This window comes from Macrobrachium nipponense, chromosome 14, assembly GCF_015104395.2.
Source record: "Macrobrachium nipponense isolate FS-2020 chromosome 14, ASM1510439v2, whole genome shotgun sequence".
NCBI lineage: Eukaryota > Metazoa > Arthropoda > Malacostraca > Decapoda > Palaemonidae > Macrobrachium > Macrobrachium nipponense.
Window position 1 is genome coordinate 67219284 of NC_087207.1, and position 20397 is coordinate 67239680.

The window sequence follows — 20397 nt, forward strand, 5'->3', positions numbered from 1 at the left end:
TAAAATCACATACACACATTCTCTCTCTCTCTCTCTCTCTCTCTCTCTCTCTCTCTCTCTCTCTCTCTCTCTCTCTTGTCACACATCCGCCTCACCTTCACACACCTTTGTAGCCAACAGCACTTCCCTTCCACGAAATTGACGTATACATTACCCGAGTGATATAACATGGTGGGTCTTGGCAGGCAAACCTTCAATAACGTCACATACATACATACATACATGCATACATACACACACACACACACGAACACACACGGACGCTTCCCGGAAGTGCGGGCTTTGAAAGCGACCATCATAGCAGCACTTGAGGGGTATTGGGCAAGAGATGGGTGGGTACGTATGTACTGGGGCACAAAACTCTTTCGGATGGCACCGTGCGCTTGCGTTTGTAAGAAAGGGACGTGCAGAAAGTCACGGTGCCATTGCTAAGCGGACCCCCACCTCCCCAGCCCTGTTACCCTTGATTGACGGGTATAATGAACATTTGGCACGGAAGTTGCCTGGAGAGGTGATCGGTGTTTGCATGAGGTATGATGTTAGCATCAATTAGAAAAGAGAGAGAGAAATTATTATTATTATTATTATTATTATTATTATTATTATTATTATTATTATTATTATTATTATTATTATTATTATTATTTCGGAAGGAAACCTTCTCGTAGGCAAACTTTGAGAGAAAGCTGTCATCAGAAAAATAGAGAAGACTTTCTGCAAGATTAACAGTACTGAAGCAGCAACCATATTATTATTATTATTATTATTATTATTATTATTATTATTATTATTATTATTATTATTATTATTACCTTCAACATTTTATTCAGATCTTCATAACGTTTGATCGTTAGTGGTCCCGTGAGTAGATTGCATGACCCCAGTACGCATGTTAGGGGTCACTTTTCAAGGGTACATACTTATATTAAGCTATAATCCAAACATCTGTTATCAATATTTTGATATGAAATATACGGTCAAAAACTAAAAAAATAAATTGGGAATTACAATGGTGGTGTTCTAGAACGAGCAGGAACTTCTGAGAAGAAAAAAAAAATAAGATGGTAAATTGTGGTACGGTTTCAACATCAAACCCCCATCCCAAGTCCCGTAAAAGAAATGGCAGCATACAGAACTTCGGTTAATTCTTGTCAATCTACTCGCTACTGATAAGAGCTGATCTGATTATGCCACATTTTTATACTAAGAATTTCTTTTAATGTGTTAAAAAACAGTACTTGCTGGAAACATCTAGTCAAAAATTTCATCAAGCAATATTATTGATCGCAAAGAGGTGGAATTAGAAATTCTGCTTTGCGATTCGGTGAGCAAATAAATCTACAGTGATATCTTAGTATTATTTTTATTAGTTTACTTAAACTTTTGCCTCTTAGTGAAAACACTCTCTCTCTCTCTCTCTCTCTCTCTCTCTCTCTCTCTCTCTCTCTCTCTCTCACCTCACTTTTCGAAGGCAAGACTGAAGTACTTTATCTGCAACGTCTTCCCCTGGTATCACTGACAATCTCAGACAAGGCGGCCCTGTCACCTCAATAGAAGAGCCAGCCAGCCAGCCAGCAGCTACCTAGGCTAGGCTAGGCTAGCTAGACGAACATCTTGGGAGATCTGGCGGCCGGGCGGGTCTTCCCCATTCTATTCTTGAGCGTTCTTTGAGTTTATAAATAAGATTCAGAGCGCATCCCTTTGCGCAACGACGCGTTCGGCTCTCCCCGCCGCCTTTGAAGTCGTCAAAGCAAAGCGCCCTCATTCATTCATCGGTTTTCGCCCCTCCGGGGCGTCCTCGCCGTCAGTATCGAAAAGGATCGTCTAGGAAGGCTCTCAGGGCGAATAAGGGTGGATGCCCGAACGAAGAGGGAGAGGAGACCGAACGATGACAAGCAAGAGATTCGAGCAGTGATACACCACAGACTCTGTCCGAAGGGACATGGTTCTGGGGGGGCTGAGAGGGACCAGGGGGTGTGGGGGGAGACTTGCTTAGCGGCTGCAGGTTTCATTCATTCAGCTCTTCTCAGGAGCACTTTGCCAGTTCCGAGTCTTCTGATGTCATCCCCCGCATCCGAACCCTTGCAAAACACTTGTGCCCGAATTCATACATGTATGTATGTATGTATATATATACTATATATATATATATATATATATATATATATATATATATACATGTTAACATGTATATCATTAAAGGTGTTAGTTTTACTTCCTCTCTTTGCCGAAGCGTCTCTCTTTCAATCCACATTACATACATACATACACACATACAGAAACTACACGTATATAATATATATAATATATAATATATATATATATATATATATAATATATATATATATATATATATATTAGAGAGAGAGAAGAGAGAGAGACGAGAGAGAGAGAGAGAGAGAGAGAGAGAGAGAGAGAGAGAGAGAGAGTAAATAAAATTCAGTATCAGAGTAATCCTTCCGGACTTTCAAGAGGGACCCATGGATCCCCAGTCCGAAAAAGGATTCCCTCTTCCGTTCCTATTCTGACTTGGGAATCCTCGGTCCTGGGAATGACTGAGGGGGCCCTCCGACGGGGCGTCGTCGTCCTTCAGGCCCTGGGAGAATTTCAAGGGTTGGGGGAAGACAAAGAAGAGAGGTTTACGCAATATGCTTGACGGAGGCCATGTGCTACTAGTGAGGTAATCTGATGTGTGTGCTAAGGAGTCTTAATCTGTCTACAATAACCTCTTGTTCGGGCGTGTCTGAGGTCACTTCCATAACGGTCATAATTTCGAAACAGATGCAAAACGAGCCCCAAATATATATATACACATATATAATACATGTGTATATATATGGGGTAGGAGGTCAACTGTGCTCCACAGGGGCGGAAGAGGGAATCATTACATTAGGTAGAGAAACAGCGATGTTTAATTCACGGAAAATTAGGAGAAAATAATTCATGATGTTCAACAAAGGTCAGACCGTAAGAAGTGGAGACGACAGAGGGAAGACCAAAAAAAACCCAAATCAAACGAAGATTACCAACACTGAGAATTAAAGATCGATCGCCCTTGAATATCCTTAAAACAAAGCGACAGCGACATACACCATCTCGCGAAAGAAACTTAAGGAAGCTTCGTCGACTATTGCTAATCTCATTATTGCCGTGAAAGGTAAAAGCTGAGCCGAAGGAAAATTAGATTTTGTCATCTTAACGAAGGCTGTTCCTACGTGGTAGCAATTAGTGCCTGGGGAAAGCTGGCTACATCAAGGATATAAATATTATATAATAGCATTGCTGAGTTCTACTTCGGTTACAACTTTCTTAGAAACGAGAAAAAAAAATTAGATGAGAATTTGACTGGCAAAGTTAAACTGAGTTGGAATAATCATTAACATGATTATAATAATTATTAAGATAGTACCGGCAAAAGTATTAATAGCAGTAGCCGTAGTAGTATAAAGCTATTGGGAAAATGCCGTCCCTTGTATATGTGTATATATATAACTATAATTTAATGTAAATATATTTTATATTATATATATATATATACGTATATATATATATATGGCTGTGTGTGTGTGTGTGAGGGAGTGTATATACATACATACATATATATATATATATATATATATATATATATTATAATACATATATATATATATATATATATATACCATATATAGATATATATATATAATATATATATATATATATGATATATATATATATATATTACCTAAACCATCCAATATGTACGTTCGGGAAAGATACAAATTCACACCCACGTGTGTGTGTATGTATGTGTGCAATGTATGTTGTATGTGTATATATATACATTATATATATAGTATATATATATATATATATATACATTGATATATGTATTATATATAATATATATATATATATATATATATATGTGTGTGTGTGTGTGTGTATATACTATACATACACACACACACACACACACATATATATATATATATATATATATATATATATATATATATATATATATATATACATACATATATACCGTAAACCATCCAATATCTACGTTCGGAAAGATTCCAAATTCACACCCACATGTGTGTGTGTATGTGTGGCATGTATTGTATTTATGTGTATATATATATATACATACATATATATATATGTATGTATTTATGTATATATAACATAGAAGGAGAGAGAGAAGAGAGAGAGAGAGGAGAGAGAGAGAGAGAGAGAGTGCACCTCCTCCTCCTCCTCCTCCCATCTCACTAAAATATCTCACGCACCACCCAAACGCTGACAATAAGATCGTGATAGCGAGATCAGTAACCTTATTACAGAAATGCTCAAGGCTTAATAATAATAGGGGGAACGTGACGTCACACTTTACACGAACACGTAAACATCGAGGTATTAATCAACACACCTCATCTCCCTCCGTGTATTTTTTTTTTTTTCTTTTTTTGTCACTTTTTTACTTAGTACGGATTTCGAGTTATGCTCGAGAAAACATGGCATTCCAACCCCCCCCCCCCCTTCTCCACCAACCCCAGGAGATATAATATCTCATGGCCCGTGGCAATTAGCAGTGATAGGGTGCATGGGAAGTTCGCGCATAGGTTTGAACAAAGGATTCCTTATGAACATATGAAAAAAAAAATTTTACTTCTATCTCCATTGTGCATGTATGTATTGCATAGATGAATGCCACACACATAGTTCGTGTGTGTGTATGTGTTTATAATATGTTTTATATATATATTTTTTTTAAGCAAATATGTTTATACATATGTGTATTTTATTTCATTATATTTATTCATATATATGAATCACTCGTGAGAGTAATTCGTATTTCTTTTTTTTTACTGTGTTGGTTTTTGTTTTATTCCTCAGAATAGATATATACAATATATACATGCATATGTATATATATATACTATATATATGTGTGTGTGTGTGTGTGTGTGTGTGTATTTTGTATAATATATATATATATTATATATATATATATATATATATATATAAAATATTTAAAATTCATATTTCATACCTTGAACGCAACCAACACTGAATCTCATGGTGGCAAACATCTTCACATCATTACTTAATACGCTGTGAACACAGAAGGCTGGCCAATAACATACAAACAAACCACTCACAAACACGAGTGATCACCACATATATATATATAATATTATTATTATATATTATATATATATATTCAGAGTACTATATATTAGTCATTAATATATAAAATATGCACCACGGCACCATAATCCAATCTACCACCAGTGACGCAACAGCAAGAGATCAACGAATCGCCCTGTCGATGACGTCACGGTCTATGAATAGAAACCAAATGTAATCAAATCACGTAAAATCGCAACCAGACGGGGGATCTGATCGGCGAATTTTTTATTTGTTTATTTTTAATAATCAGTTTACTTGAGACGACAAAAAAAGAATGCAGGGATATATATATATACATTCTATAAATATATATATATATATATATATATATATATATATATATAGAGAGAGAGGAGACGAGAGAGAGAGAGAGAGACGAGAGAGAGAGAGAGAGAGATGGGCAAATGCCTTTAAAAGGTCACTTTACATAAACTTTTATTCATAAATTTATCATATATACAGAGAGAGAGAGAGAGAGAGAGAGAGAGAGAGAGAGAGAGAGAGAGTAGAGAGAGAGAGAAATGGGCATGCCCTTTAAAAGTCACTTTACATAAACTTTTATTCAAATTAATTTTCATAATATACAGAGATAGGAGAGGAGAGATAGAGAGAGAGCGAGAGAGTTAGAGAGAGAGATGGTCGGATCCCTTTAAAAGGACACTTTATATAACCTTTCTTTCATACATTTATGTGTAAATGTATGCGTAAAAGACTATAAATACTTGTGATTTTACTTTGATATATAAGTTTGTGACTCCGGTGTCTTTACTTAAGACTGTTTCCAAGGCTGACTTGAGACTGTTTACAAAGCAGTCAGCTATGTCTCACAGAAGCAGCTCAAGAGCTTTTTGTGATCGTGAATGAGTTTACGTGAATTATGTACTTATATATATATGCCTTCATGTACCCAGCTTACGGTCATTCAATTGCGTGCATGTTTGTGCCCTCTCTGTTCATACTTTGCTTGCGAGGGTACTGTGTGAGCATTTGATACATACACGTGAGCTTAATACGCATGTACGCGCGCGCATGGAGTCGAGTATGAGTGGCGTGCCTGCATTCAAACACGTATGCATGTCCGAAGGTCACGTTCAACGCACTCGTGTACGTGAAGACGAAGCACTCCCGGCTTACGTGCATGTCCGTGCGATTCTTTATTTATTTTATTTTATTTATTATTTTTATTATTTTTTTACCAGCCCCTGATGGAAATGAACCGTGCGTCATTGACCCAAATGGCCACGTCATCCGATAAAATAGCAAGGGCAATGAAAGAGGAGGAGGTCATTTCTCCAGTGGAGGAGGAGCTCCTCTTCCTCCTCCAAAACTGACTCCTACCGCTTCTCAGCATACTCGAGGCTGTCTCACAATTCTCGTTATCACATTTCTGTCGTTCTTGGGCCGAAATAAACTCTTGGGTTTGTGGGGGGGGGGGGGGGAGGGGGGGGGGGGGGGGGGGGGATGGACCTGGGAACGCAAGCAGTCCTTTGCTTGGCCTCGCTCAAGAGAAGCGACTTCTGGAATATTTATGCTTGCGCAAGTCACACGGGATATTACGAAGAAGTATTAGACGTGGGGGGGGGATACAGAAGAGACATTAATTTTTCTCTATATAATCTAAAAAGCTGTCTGTAATTCCCCTTTTATTCAGTTAAATGCTCTCTAGAGTTAAGAGTGCATATTTTACTGAATAATACAAGGGAATATGAACCAATTGGTTACTCAGCAACGGGACCTACATCTTATTGTGGGATCCGAACCACATCGTATCGAAAAATGAATTTCTAATCACCAGAAATAAATTCCTCTGGGTCCACATCGGTGGCAGGGAGGGGAGGGGGGGGGGGGGTGCGCGAGCTCGGGCCACCAGAATCTGAAGTAAGAATATGAGATGAAAATTGGGCTGAAATCGAGAAAGTTCAACTATTCAATGAAATAGAGGATCAGGAATCCAAACAGAAAACGAGAATAATGAATAGAATAATTGTCCAGCCATTTCCCATTTTCTATGATGATGTATTTGCCAAACACTGCCTCTCTCCTCAGGGAGTAGTTCTGTCGGGCCTCTGTGCTCATTTACGCACAGTCCTTCATTGCTCCTCGTCTCGTGACGGTAACGATAATTCCACGGTCTTCTCTGTGGGATAGGAAGGGAGTAACGACCCTCATTGGAGGTCGTACTTCGGAGAGAACTCAAGGTCAATCTCGACTGCTCCGGGCCTTGAATAGAAGGCCATTGTTACTCCTTTCTTTTCAGGACTATTTTTTCCGATGCCTATTCAAAACAGGCGTCATGATAACGACTATTAGTATCATTATTATTATTATCATTATTATTACTCAGAAGATGAACCCTATTCATACGGAACAAGCCCCCAAGCTTCTAAAGAATATGGTATTCATTAGGAAGTACGAGGAGGTAAAGGGACATACAGAAAGAAGAAATATCACTTATGAAAAAAAGATAAAAAAGAAAACATTCAAATGAATTGCTTCTTTCATTACTGCTACGAATAATACACAGTAATACACAGATTCGTTCTCTATAGATTTTTGTCTATCCGTTTATCTAGATTTCCTTATACTTCTCTTTTCATTTCTTTGCCCTCTTTTCGTCGTTTTTTCACATCAAAGCATCAAATCTTGATAAGGTGTGCTTGGAAAATCAATGTTTTTTAAAGCTACCATCAACTACAATTTGGCAGAAATCGTTATTATTATTATTAATTTTTATTTTATTTTTGTATATCACAGTCCTCCAATTCGATTAGGTGGTATTTATAGTGTGGGGTTCCGGGTTGCATCCTGACTCCTGAGGAATCCATAACTTTTCTTACTATGTGCGCCGTTTCTAGAATCACACTATTATTATTATTATTATTATTATTATTATTATTATTATTATTATTATTATTATTATTATTTCAACGATTATGTTACTTCAAATAAAAAATAAATAAAAATAATGATAATTCATAACAGCAAAAAAAAGAGCGTCAATCAATAATATAATAATAATAATAATAATAATAATAATAATAATAATAATAATAATAATAATAATAATAATAATAATAATAATATGTACAATTTAGTTTAAGGCTGCTGTAAAGTGTATGTATTACTTTTGACAGTATTATCATTAATAATAATAATAATAATAATAATAATAATAATAATAATAATAATAACATGTATAATTTAGTTTAAGGCTGCTGTAATGTGTATGTATTACTTTTGCCAGTATTTTCATTAATAATTATAATAATAATGATAATAATAACGGGCACAATTTTTCGTGTCGAAAACGATGACAATGGTTGCAGGTCCACAATAATATAGCATGTGAGTTTTGGTCTTTAATGGATATTAAAGCTTTCGAACTTTGTGCTAGGTTCATCTTCAGTCAAAGTGCTTTTTATGTGTGGTGACTATTATGGTCCATTTAAAGACCATATACTCACATGCTATATTATTGCGGACCTGCAACCATAATAATAAAATAATAATAAATAATTAATAATAATAATAATAATAATAATAATAATAATAATCGAGATGACACCACCTGAACACAAGACTATACTCTGTTTTTTTTACATCTGTCCATCCGCCTGTGGTGTTTTTGTATGGTAACACTGCGTCCCGGGCTTTAGATAGTTACGCTATTTGTAAGTTTTAGGTAAATAAAAGGATATCTGGGTGTACATTTGCAACTGAAAAGTGTTTTAATAATTTACTGTTTGTGAATTACACCGTTAATATCCGAATTAGGGTTATTATTATTGTTGAATGTAACTATCTAAAGCCCGGGACGCAGTGTTACCATACACAAACACCAAACGCTGGTGGACAGATGGAAAAAAACCGAGTATAGTAGTTAGCCATCGGTTCCTACACTACGTGCACAGTGAAACATACGAGAAGGATTGCAACAGCAACCAAATAAGTTCTAGGAAGAGATCCAACAGAGAAATCAGAATATCCAGTTAAAGTCTGCTTCCTGCCTGCATGACGAGCTGTAGGTACCGCTTGGGTCTGGGTTGAATTTTGGGAAGGGCTGATGACGTCAACCGGACGCTTTCGTGATATTTCGACACTGGCCACTCATTCCTACTATGCTCTCTCTCTCTCTCTCTCTCTCTCTCTCTCTCTCTCTCTCTCTCTCTGTTTAACCAACTTGCCCAGACTTTTAAAGTGACTAGAGAAAGACAAATTCTCTTCTCTCTCTCTCTCTCTCTCTCTCTCTCTCTCTCTCTCTCTCTCTCTCTCTCTCTCATTAACATTCCTTCATTCCCTCACAATTTAAGCATGAATCAATTATTATTTAACCTATTATTATTATTATTATTATGAAGATGACCCCTATTCATATGGAACAAGCCCACCACAGGGGCCACTGACTTGAAATTCAAGCTTCCAAAGAATATGGTGTTCATCTGAGAGAAGTAACAACAATAGATGAAAGAAAATGCAGAAAGAAGGGATCAGTAATGAGGGAAGTAAAACGAAATTAGCAAATAAATGGATAAAAAAAATTAGCAAATATATAGAAAAAAACATAAGTCAGTTATATAATACCACGAGAATTTCTGTGGGGCAGTAATGCACTGCATACTCGTTTGAACTGAAACAATGAAACTGAAATGACAGCCATTTTAAATGCGGAGACCAACGACGACATTACAAGGACATTTCTTATCTGAATTTCAGGGTTTCAGATGCAAAGGACAATCTGGGTCGACTTACCTAAATGTCAAAGGTTACATAATCTACGACCGTACCAGAAACGCAGAGTCCTCACGGGGCAATTCAAAACGTCTTTGAACTCGAGAAAACACGACATTTCTCTTGATTCTAAAGGTACTCCGAAAATGACACTGTTTCAGAGTATTAAAAAAAAAAAAAAAAAAAAAAAAAGGTGGGGGTGGGGGTTCAAATGCAAAAGCAATCCCAAAGAGCTTTCGGTACAAAAGCACTCAGGATCTCTCTCAGAGTTTTAAAAACACTCCGTAAAGTTCAGAGGGACATATCCCGAACTTCAGAGAAGTATTTCTGCCTGAACCTCAGACTACACTGTTCTGAGCTTCAGACAAGAGAGAGAGAGAGAGAGAGAGAGAGAGAGAGAGAGAGAGAGAGAGAGAGAGAGATTCCCGACTTCAGAGATGTGTTCCAAACGAAAGTGAAAATTGTGTCAACTTCAAGGGTGGCTCTTTTTTTTCAGCGTTGAGAGAGAGAGAGAGAGAGAGAGAGAATAATTCCCTTGCGATGACAGCAACGAAGAGGGGCTTTTCTAACCCCAAGAGTCATGGCGTAACGGGAGAAAAAAATTTTCATTGAATTGGCCAGAAGAGGAAAATTCTCTTTAATGCAAAAGAAAAAGAAAAATACCCATCTAATGAACAACAACGAAAAAATAATTTCACTTAATGCAACGGAAAATATTTTCGTTCAGTGCAAAAAGAAATTACTTTCGTTTAGTGTTAACAGAAATTATTTTCGTGCAGAAATTATTTACTAATAGAATATATTTTTGTTTATATAATACAAATTACTTTCGTCAGATGCTAGTAGAAAATATTTTCGTTTAATGCAAATAAATTTATTTCCGTCTAATTCTAATAGGAAATATTTTCGTTTATTGCCAATACAAAATATTTTCGCCTAATACTAATAGAAAATATTTTCGTTTAATGCTAAAAGAAATTATTTTCGTTTAATGCTAAAAGAAAATAATTTCGGCAAATGCTAATAGAAATTATTTTCTTCAAATAATAATACAAAATATTTTCGTTTCATGTTAATAAAATATATTTTTGCCTAATGCTAAGAGAAAATATTTTCGATTAATCTAACAGAAATTCTTTTAGTCCAATTCTAATAGAAAATATTTTCGTTTAATGCTAATAGAAATCATTTTCGTCTAATTTAATGCTAAAAGAAAATATTTTCGTTGAATGCTAACAAAAATTAATTTCGTTCAACTGATAGAAAATATTTTCGTTTAAACGCGAATGCAAAACATTTTCCTTTAAAGCAACAGAAATGATTTTCGTTGATAATAATAGAAAATATTTTCCCATTTTATGCAATAAAAATATTCAATAAAAATATTCGACATTTTCAGGTGACGGATTTAGCATCACAAAAAAAAAAGAATAATCTCAGGAGCAAAGAAAACTCATTCAATTTACAGAAAACATAAACATAATATTTTTAACGCCGAAAAAAAATCGCGAATTCTTAACTGAAGAAAAATGAATTTACTCCATAAGAATCTCATTTGATGCAACATAAAACATCTATTCGAAAGAAATATACTTTTCACAACGTGGCAATGAAATTTCCAGCGACACGTAAAAGAAATCTCTTAAATCTCTCACTTTTACTAAAAATTAATTCAATACGGACAACACGAACAAATTCTCATTTAACGCACAAAAAAAAAACGCTATTTAAAGTAAAAACTAAATGGGAAATGAATATTTAAAAAACCTTAAATAAAGGCTCAGGACGTAGTTTCTCTCTCTCTCTCTCTCTCTCTCTCTCTCTCTCTCTCTCTCTCTCTCTCTCTCTCTCTTACCCATGCGTATTTTCTGTTGAAAGAATAATATATTGATTATAAGAATACCAAAGAGTTTACCAGATCGCCAAAGACTTTTCATTAACCAACTATCTATATATCTATCTATCTATCTATCTATCTATCTATCTATCTATTTACCTATCTATCTATATATATGTGTGTGTGTGTGTGGGAGAGAGAGTCTAAATCGAACCCAATCTCTCAAACGAAAGACAAGGGCACTACTAACGAGAGAGAAAGAGAGAGAGGTCACCGGGAAGGAGAACCAGGAATAAATGACTACCGATTATTTTTATATCAACCCCGCGAAACTATTTGCAAGCGAGAGAGAGAGAGAGAGAGAGAGAGAGAGAGAGAGAGAAAGAGAGAGAGAGAGAGAGAGAGAGAGAGAGAAAGAGAGATTGGACGCCGCGATGGTCCGAAAGCAAATCGCGCCATATTGCCAAAAAAACAGCGAGCAAATAGAAGCACGCGACATTCCTGGCATTTTCGCAACTTCTGTTTACCGTCCAAGACTTGTACTGTCTTGAGTCTTACCAGTCGGTGTTTCACAACTTGTGCGTTATTCAGACTTTGTCATTGACATCTACACGCTTGTAGTTTTGTACTTCTTTTCGTCTTGCACGCTGCGTTCTGGAGCTTATCGTCTTGCTGGCTATGTTCTATCGCCGTTTATCCAAGCGTCGAAAATATCCCGTTTTTCACGTGTTTGACATAACATAACGGCTTACATTCTACGTCTTACAGTCTGCTTTTATTATCCATTCTCACAGTTACGTTTCACCTGTAATTTACCAATGAAGTCATCAAGCCGCCTATATATGTGTCTAAATCTTACAGTTTACGAATGTGCGGCAACATTAATCCCAGCAAGATATAACCACATAAATAAATGTAAAAATCTATATACAAAATAATAGTATATATATATATTATAGTTATTATATATAATTATATATTATAAACTATATATATATATATATTATATATATATATTGATATATATGTGTGTGTGTGTGTGTGTGTGTGTGTGTGTGTGTGTGTGTGTGTATCCTTGCCCTTTTTAACATATTTACATAAAAGTTATTGTAATGTCGAAAGTACAAATTTGACAGACATTCAGAAGATATCTCCTTTCCATAACAATAAACAAGACACTCACACAATGAACTCTGAACTTCTAGATTTACTGTTTAACTTTTATTTCCACGCAAAAAAAATTGAACACGAAAAAGAAAAAACAGGAAATAGAGAAGTCACCACCTCATTGTGTGACCGCTGTATTTACTTAGCTCTAGTAAATGATAACAGCGTATGTTGTGGACGCGTGATGTGGGCGCTGAATGAGAATAAAAAGAACGGTGGAGCTGTTGAGATTCATTTTCCTATCCAGAAGGCTCTGAAGGTTGAGAATAAAAAATAAAGCGATTGAAACTACGGTCTTCAGAGAAAGTAAAATCTTTCGAAGGTGGTTTATTCCAGGATAAAAAATGTGTATATGTCGAACCGGAAGGACCTATTTATTAAGAATGATTGATGGATTTATGGGTTTTAGACATACGTGCCAAACACCGGGACTACTACTGCCATTCAGCGCTGACAATCAAACGTTAATTTAGCTAAAATTCATTAAAACTATAAATTAGGGTAAAAAAAAATCTACAATCCTCAATACGAACTAAATAAATCTGAAACATCTGATAAAAAAAAGTTAAATTCTGAAATGAAATGAAAGATAATGTTAATTGTCTTGAAAAACAACATTAGTTTCCTAATTCACAATCATTGCCAAGTGTCTCACTCATGGACCTGCCATATAGTGAAGTAGCTCTCCCTATTTGGGTACAAGCTGGGCAAATGCTTTACTGTTAAAACTTCTTGACAGGAACTACACACACTGGGGTCTGCTCCTATTCATTACGAGAGGTCAAGAACTGTGAGTAAACGTAGGTATCAAGTAGGCCTACTATGTACACATACGAAGTGACTGATGAATGGAAATGACTTAAATTAGTAGGTCAAAAAGTGTAGTGGTGCCAGGGACAACCGTTAACCTATTTAATTTATTTATTTACTTATTATTATTCTTTCTTTTTTTTTGAGTGGCCGCATATCAAACGAAAAAATTATTCTGGAATTTATAATTTAAAAAACCAGACAAACTTTCAAGACAAGGGAAGAGAGAAATAGTCTCAAAGTGCCACAAATAACCCTAGAGCCAAACAAATCGGTTTTTGCTATTAGGAGCTTATGACGTGTCTCTCGCCATTGCAAAGATTGAAGCAATCATTGCAACGAAGTGAGAGATCCCCTGATTGCCACGAAGCCGAGAATCCTTTATCAAGAAGGAAATGTCACAATCAGAGAGAGAGAGAGAGAGAGAGAGAGAGAGAGAGAGAGGCGGAGCGATGAAAGCCAAGTGGAGGAAATGAAATGAGACGAGAACTGAGAATCTCGTGGCTCGGCTACATGAGAGAGAGAGAGAGAGTTGTGATGGTAGAGTAGGGGGGGGGGGCATTGTGTTGGGTCTTGCTGAGTAGGGGCCCGACCCGGACTGGGGGGGGGGGGGGGGGGCGGGGGGATGGGGGACTAACGAATGGAAGGCGTACACGTAAATAAGGGGTGCGTTCGAGAGCCGACTCTAGGGTGCCCCGACATGCCCTCTACTCTCTCTCTCTCTCTCTCTCTTCATCTTCTCCTCCTTCCCCCTCTCTCAGTCAGCCGCCAACTGCCCTCCTGTGTGAGCGGCGTTGCCTCGCGTGCCCCCCAAAACCTGTTGGCCATTCTCGAACCCACAGCTAGCTACCTCTCCTTAGCGTTCAATCGTACTACTCCCATTGTCTTCCACAATTTCAGTCGCGTCCTTCCCTCCCACCCTCTCTCTCTCTTTCTCTCCCTTTAACCTCTCGTGAGCACTCTATAAGGAACCAGAGAAAGAATATTATCGGTGAACTCCTCGACAATTGAATAACAAATTCTTTGACGAAAAGTCTGGGTCATTATAAATACTCCCGTTTGACGCGCGCTATTCGGTCGCCCAATGGGACCATCGGCGCTTTACGTAGCAAGAGAGAGAAAGAGTGAGTGGAGTTTTTTTCTGTGAGTGTGATCTCCACTGAAAGTGTAACTTCGAAGACGACGACGTTTAGTATTCCCTCAGTTGCGGCGTCACCCGACCGACTTTTCGTTCCCGAATTCGTCTGTGAGATTTGGCGTACGAGAGCCAGAGGAAGGGAGAAGATTCCTGACTAGAAGGACGAACAGAGCTAAAGTGTGAGCGACTGGACTTCAATAATTCTACCTACCGGACACGAATCATTCATCCTATAAACTTGGCTTGTGTGGAAGTGATGACGAAAACTACTGTGAATCGAGCGACAGTGAGAATAATATAAGTTTGTGAAACGAGAATCAATAAGGAAAAAACGAAACAACGACAGAACATAACTCAGTCTCGACAGATACTAATCCCCCTGAAAGGAAGGGTAACGTAATAACAGACACACACACACACACAGCGACAGACAGTGTGCTGAATACCAGGTTGATCCACACCAATCAGGAATCTGGAAAGAGCCGCGGATTTCCTGCCATTGGTCAGATCTTCGCACCGTCCAGCCAATCACAAGTTTTCTTGGAATCGCGTTTTCCTCTCAGCGGCGAGAGCTCTTGAGCGTAACATCTTATGGTAAGACTCGGTTATTAGATAACCCGGTTCTTCAGGTGGTTTGGGAATGGGAGAAACTTCTTACGTCACGTCAGTCTTTCTTCTCTCTTTCTTTCTTTCTTTCTTCTTTCTTTTTTACTTAGCTCTCCTCTCGCTTTGTTTGTTGCAGCTGTTGTTAGCGTTGACGTTATTTTTCCGCGAAGTGATTTTGTTTATTGTCACAAAAAATTCAGTGTGTGATTTAAGAGTTTCGGTTAATCAGGACTTTAAATGGCCACGCTCCTACTGACTGATCATAAATCAAGACAAATTCATGACGAAGAAATTAACATTATAGACTGGCTTAAAACGAAATGACTACTATGGAGTTCTCTCTCTCTCTCTCTCTCTCTCTCTCTCTCTCTCTCTCTCTCTCTCTCTCTCTCTCTCAACATTTGCAAGTATATCTTGGAATCCCTCCACACGAACACTTATAATATATTTTTAGATCATGTGGCTCTATAGCCTCATTGTCACCCATTGCCATTTTAATAGCGTAAACAATTTATCAGATCCTGCCCTTAAAATGACGCTGGTAAATTTTGCTCATTACGACCTGTCACGCTAGTTCAGTGAATACGTCAGTTTTATCTGAATTTAGAGCGACTATTGCTTTGTTCTCAAAATAAATAAATATATAAATAAAATAAAATAATAAAAAAACACGTACCATACCTTTTCCTTGATCGAATGTTTTTGGTGAGAAAATTCTGAGGGTGAGAAAAAGTCAAGCGAAATATACAGAGAAACTAAACGAAAGAGATTTTTTCACAGTAAGTTGATTTCTGACAATGTTTCTCGATCTTTGGGGGGTGGGGGGAGGGGGTGAATAATAACAACCGATTGGAAAACACGCGTAACGCTCTGTCATAATTAAGCAATTTTTTCGTTCTTAAGAGAGTTCGAGAAAACGTTATCATTACTTTAGATAGAAATAAACAAGTTATCCTTATCATCTTTGCGTTAGTAAAAGGAAAAATGAACAGTCTTAGTAAATACCCGTCCATTACATATACACATAACATATACTGATAAAATTAAGACCAACCCCACTCCCTCCGGCCACACACCCCGCCCAACTTTTTTTTTTTTTTTTTTTTTTTTTTTTTGCAAAGATTCTGACTTAGGAAAAACGCCACCACCCATCACACAGTACTACAAACATACGCACTTTTCACTATAAACTTTTGACCTAATATCCACACAAAAGTGACAATGAAAACCAAACCATTTTTCCGCTGGAAAATAAGAGATCGAAAATAAATACAAGCCACAACGAGAACCACTCTCCCGCGAAGCAATGTACAACAAATGACTCAGTCTAATTTTGATAATTAAACAAATAATGGCTGGTCACAAAATGGTTCATAATGAAACCGACCCTCTCGCCACAGGCAACGGGCATTTTTGACCAACATCGTTTCTTGACTACCAATCTTCCTTTGGCAAAATATGCACAAGTCTCTTTCTCTACATTACCAGCTACAGTTTCTGACGCATTGTGTGTGAAGTCATTACTGATTCTCTCTCTCCCTTTCTCTCTTTCTAAAACCCACTTCCCACCTTTTTACTTTTACTTTTCATCTCATTCACAGCGGATCTTCCGATGGAACTTTTCAGTGGATTCACTGTAATACACGATAATCAATTTGGACTACTTGTATGCTGCAATTGAAACCATTACGCGACAATGGCTAGTTTTAAGCGAGAGAGAGAGAGAGAGAGAGAGAGAGAGAGAGAGAGAGAGAGAGAGAGAACAGTTATTACCTGGTACGGCTGATCAATAATCATTAATGCACTGCGAATGATTCCATTATTAAACGGCAGATGTCCACAGATAGATACGTAACTGACATCACCAATAACAAATGTTTCTACGTACCCTTCGTCACTGATAATAGTCTATAAGGAGAGAGAGAGAGAGAGAGAGAGAGAGAGAGAGAGAGAGAGAGAGTAAGAATTATTTTTACTATGCTTAAAACTCAAAATTCTATGTAAAACTTCAAATTTCATACATGCAGAGAGAGAGAGAGAGAAGAGAGAGAGAGAGAGAGAGAGAGAGAGAGAGAATTATTCTTATTGTGATTAAAACTCAAAATTCTATGTAAAACTTTAAACTTCATACATCATGAGACTGCAGAGAGAGAGAGAGAGAGAGAGAGAGAGAGAGAGAGAGAGAGAGAGAGAGAGAGAGATTCTTACTGTTTAAAACTCAAAATTCTATACGAAACTTTAAACCTCATACATCCTGAGTATGTAAAACTTCAAACGTCCCGAGACAACAGAGAGAGAGAGAGAGAGAGAGAGAGAGAGAGAGAGAGAGAGAGAGAGAGAGAGGTCATCCACCGATGGGTATCCTGCAGGAAGCCAGACGTCCCCCAACCCTTTCTGCCCCGTCCTTCATGTCATGCCCTCCGTGTGTCAGCTAAATTGTCCCAAGGGCTTTTCCATTTCGCACTAAAGGCAGACGCCCTTCGCAAGCGTTTCCTCTTTCTCAGTTACTCGTTTATTTCTTATTTGAATTCCGGATATATCCGCTAATCAGCCTCTTCCGCTTGTTCGCCTTTTTGTGAGGGTAACCTTCTGCCATCTTTATCCCTTTTGCCGTCTGACTGATTCTTAAAGATTGCTGGGTTTAAATTGAGAGAGAGAGAGAGAGAGAGAGAGAGAGAGAGAGAGAGAGAGAGAGAGAGAGAGAGAGAGAGTTGCATCTTACTTCATAAAATTGTTATTTTCATTATTGTGTTTTGAAATATATTCTAGAATACACCAATCGAAAACTTAGCATAGGAAGAGATGAAGCATGAATCATTCATCTTATTGACACTCGCTGAATGACTGCCAAGGTGCGTTCATCTGAAAGAAATTCATTTCGCGTGACAATATTTTAAAAGGTAATCTCATTAAAACACAGGAAAAGCTCCGCCTGGCATGATAGCAGGTAGATAACTGTCGAAGCGTCCTTTATTTCACGGGTCATTTCACTCAACCTCCTTTCCCTTCTCTCTTGCAGGTGTGTTCATGGCGGGTAAGCAGTGAGCGTGGCCCGAGAATGCTGGGGTTGCTGTTGGCGTCTTGCATTTTGGGGCTTGCAGGACTCACCTGCGCCCAGCCTCCTCCCATCGACACCCTCGACGTCCTGCCGGAAGAAGGCCTGGACATCAGCCTCTCCAAACGGGATCTCGAGTTCAACCAGTATGTGCCTGGATACAGGCTGCGTGGAGAGCCCTCCTGCGAGGAGCTGAGAGCCATGTGGCGCCTGAGCAAGAGAGAGGCGCGGAGGGCCACCTCAACCAATCAGCTCCCCAGGTCCCGGCCCTACTCCTACGGGAGACTCATGGCGTTCGCCCCAGATCCTAGCGCAGGGCCCAAAGGCCCCGTTTACGGTCGCATCTGGAAGTATCCTCAGCCAAAATCCAGTTCTTCGATTCCCACCAAAGGAGCTTTCGAAAAGCTGAGAACGTTGATAGGACCCGGAGACCGACGAGGCTCCTACGACGCCCTTCGAAAAATGGCCGTCACATCGACGAAGGGAAGCTACGACAAACTGCAGCAAATGATCAACCGGGAGCGACAGGAGCAGCAGCAGCAGCAGCAGCAGCAACACCCGGTGGCCCTAGCGCTGCGCGCCGAAGAGAATTCATTCCAGGATACTTCTCAGCCGGGAAGGAGCTCCCAGTCGGCCTTCCGGTCAGGTTCACACTCCATGCGGAGGTCGCAGGCCCTCATGGAGCCCTCGGTGGAGATGTCTCCTCGCAGCATGAGAGGCTCCATGCATTTCTCACAACAGGGGTTCGTGGGCCCCCTGCTGCCGGCAGATTCCAGACCTCAAACATCCTTCAGTCCTTGGCAGCCTCCGGCACCTGACCCTGGGATGGTGAGTACGGATGCTGCTGTGGCTCCTTCAAAGATTCATTCTTTCCGTATTGACTTACTCCCTTTCATTTGCTATGCCTGTCAGTTTGCCATTGCATTTTCATCACTGGACGTCTATTCGTCCCTGAACTGATGCTCTTGATAAATAATTTCTATTCTATCTGTGTTATGATCATTCATATACCTGTCATATAGCCGGTCCATTTCGTTATCAACGTTTTGTGTACTATAAGTTCATATCATTGTTAATACTCATCTGTTGAACGCAAAAATATACATCATGGTGTCACTCAAGTACGCTTTCAAGTATCTTTCAGCATCTTACATACATGCGTTGCGACAATGTATGCAAAACACACACACACACACACACACACACACACACTTGTATAATTGTCATATACTTCTTTCACCTTAGTCCATGAGAATAATATATTGGCAAATTTGATATAACATGGTTTATCATACCGTTTACTGTTCTTACTTCGAATTGAAAATTGTTTGCCCAGTAACGTTCTCTTGATAATTTATGGAACTCAATTAGAACGACCCCAAAAAATAATTCACAGCAAAGAACACACACTCTCTCTCTCTCTCTCTCTCTCTTCTCTCTCTCATTCCTATCTCTCTAACACACTACTCTCTCTCTCTCTCTCTCTCTCTCTCCTCTCTCTCTCTCTCCTCCAAAAGTGCATAGGCTCTCTCTCTCTCTCTCTCTCTCTCTCTCTCTCTCTCTCTCTCTCTCTCTCCATGGTGTTATTGCCCTTAATGACCACTTATGGCTGTGACTGATGCTCTCAGCATCATTAGCCGCGTCGTTCATCCCCCGCCTTTTCTCTCTCGCCTCTTGACTGGGATGATCCGCAATTCTCTCCGATCTTGAAAGATATGATATAAATAAGTTTTGCGGTTTCCCGTGAGGTAGTCACCGCGTGAATGTGTGATTGTGCGTGTGTGTGTGTGTGCGTGTTTATGTGTGTTTGTGTTTGTGTGTGTGTGTTTAAATGCATTCAAACATGCCCATCGAAATACACACAGATAGACGACACGCATTGAT

The 20397-nt window shown here is 38.5% G+C and overlaps 1 protein-coding gene across 3 annotated transcripts in view; it reads left to right on the forward strand.

Annotated features, from left to right (window-relative positions):
* LOC135226573 (uncharacterized) overlaps positions 1-20397 on the forward strand; it is a 283782-nt gene that overhangs the window by 167562 nt on the left and 95823 nt on the right. The window contains exons 1-2 of one of the 3 annotated variants that reach the window (XM_064266256.1): positions 14452-15446; positions 18478-19341. In XM_064266256.1, the coding sequence (XP_064122326.1) occupies positions 15444-15446; positions 18478-19341 (867 nt within the window). In that variant the 5' untranslated portion in view covers positions 14452-15443. Of the gene's footprint in view, positions 1-14451; positions 15447-18477; positions 19342-20397 lie in introns of those variants that run through there. The other 2 variants (XM_064266255.1, XM_064266258.1) reach the window with 2 other exon arrangements.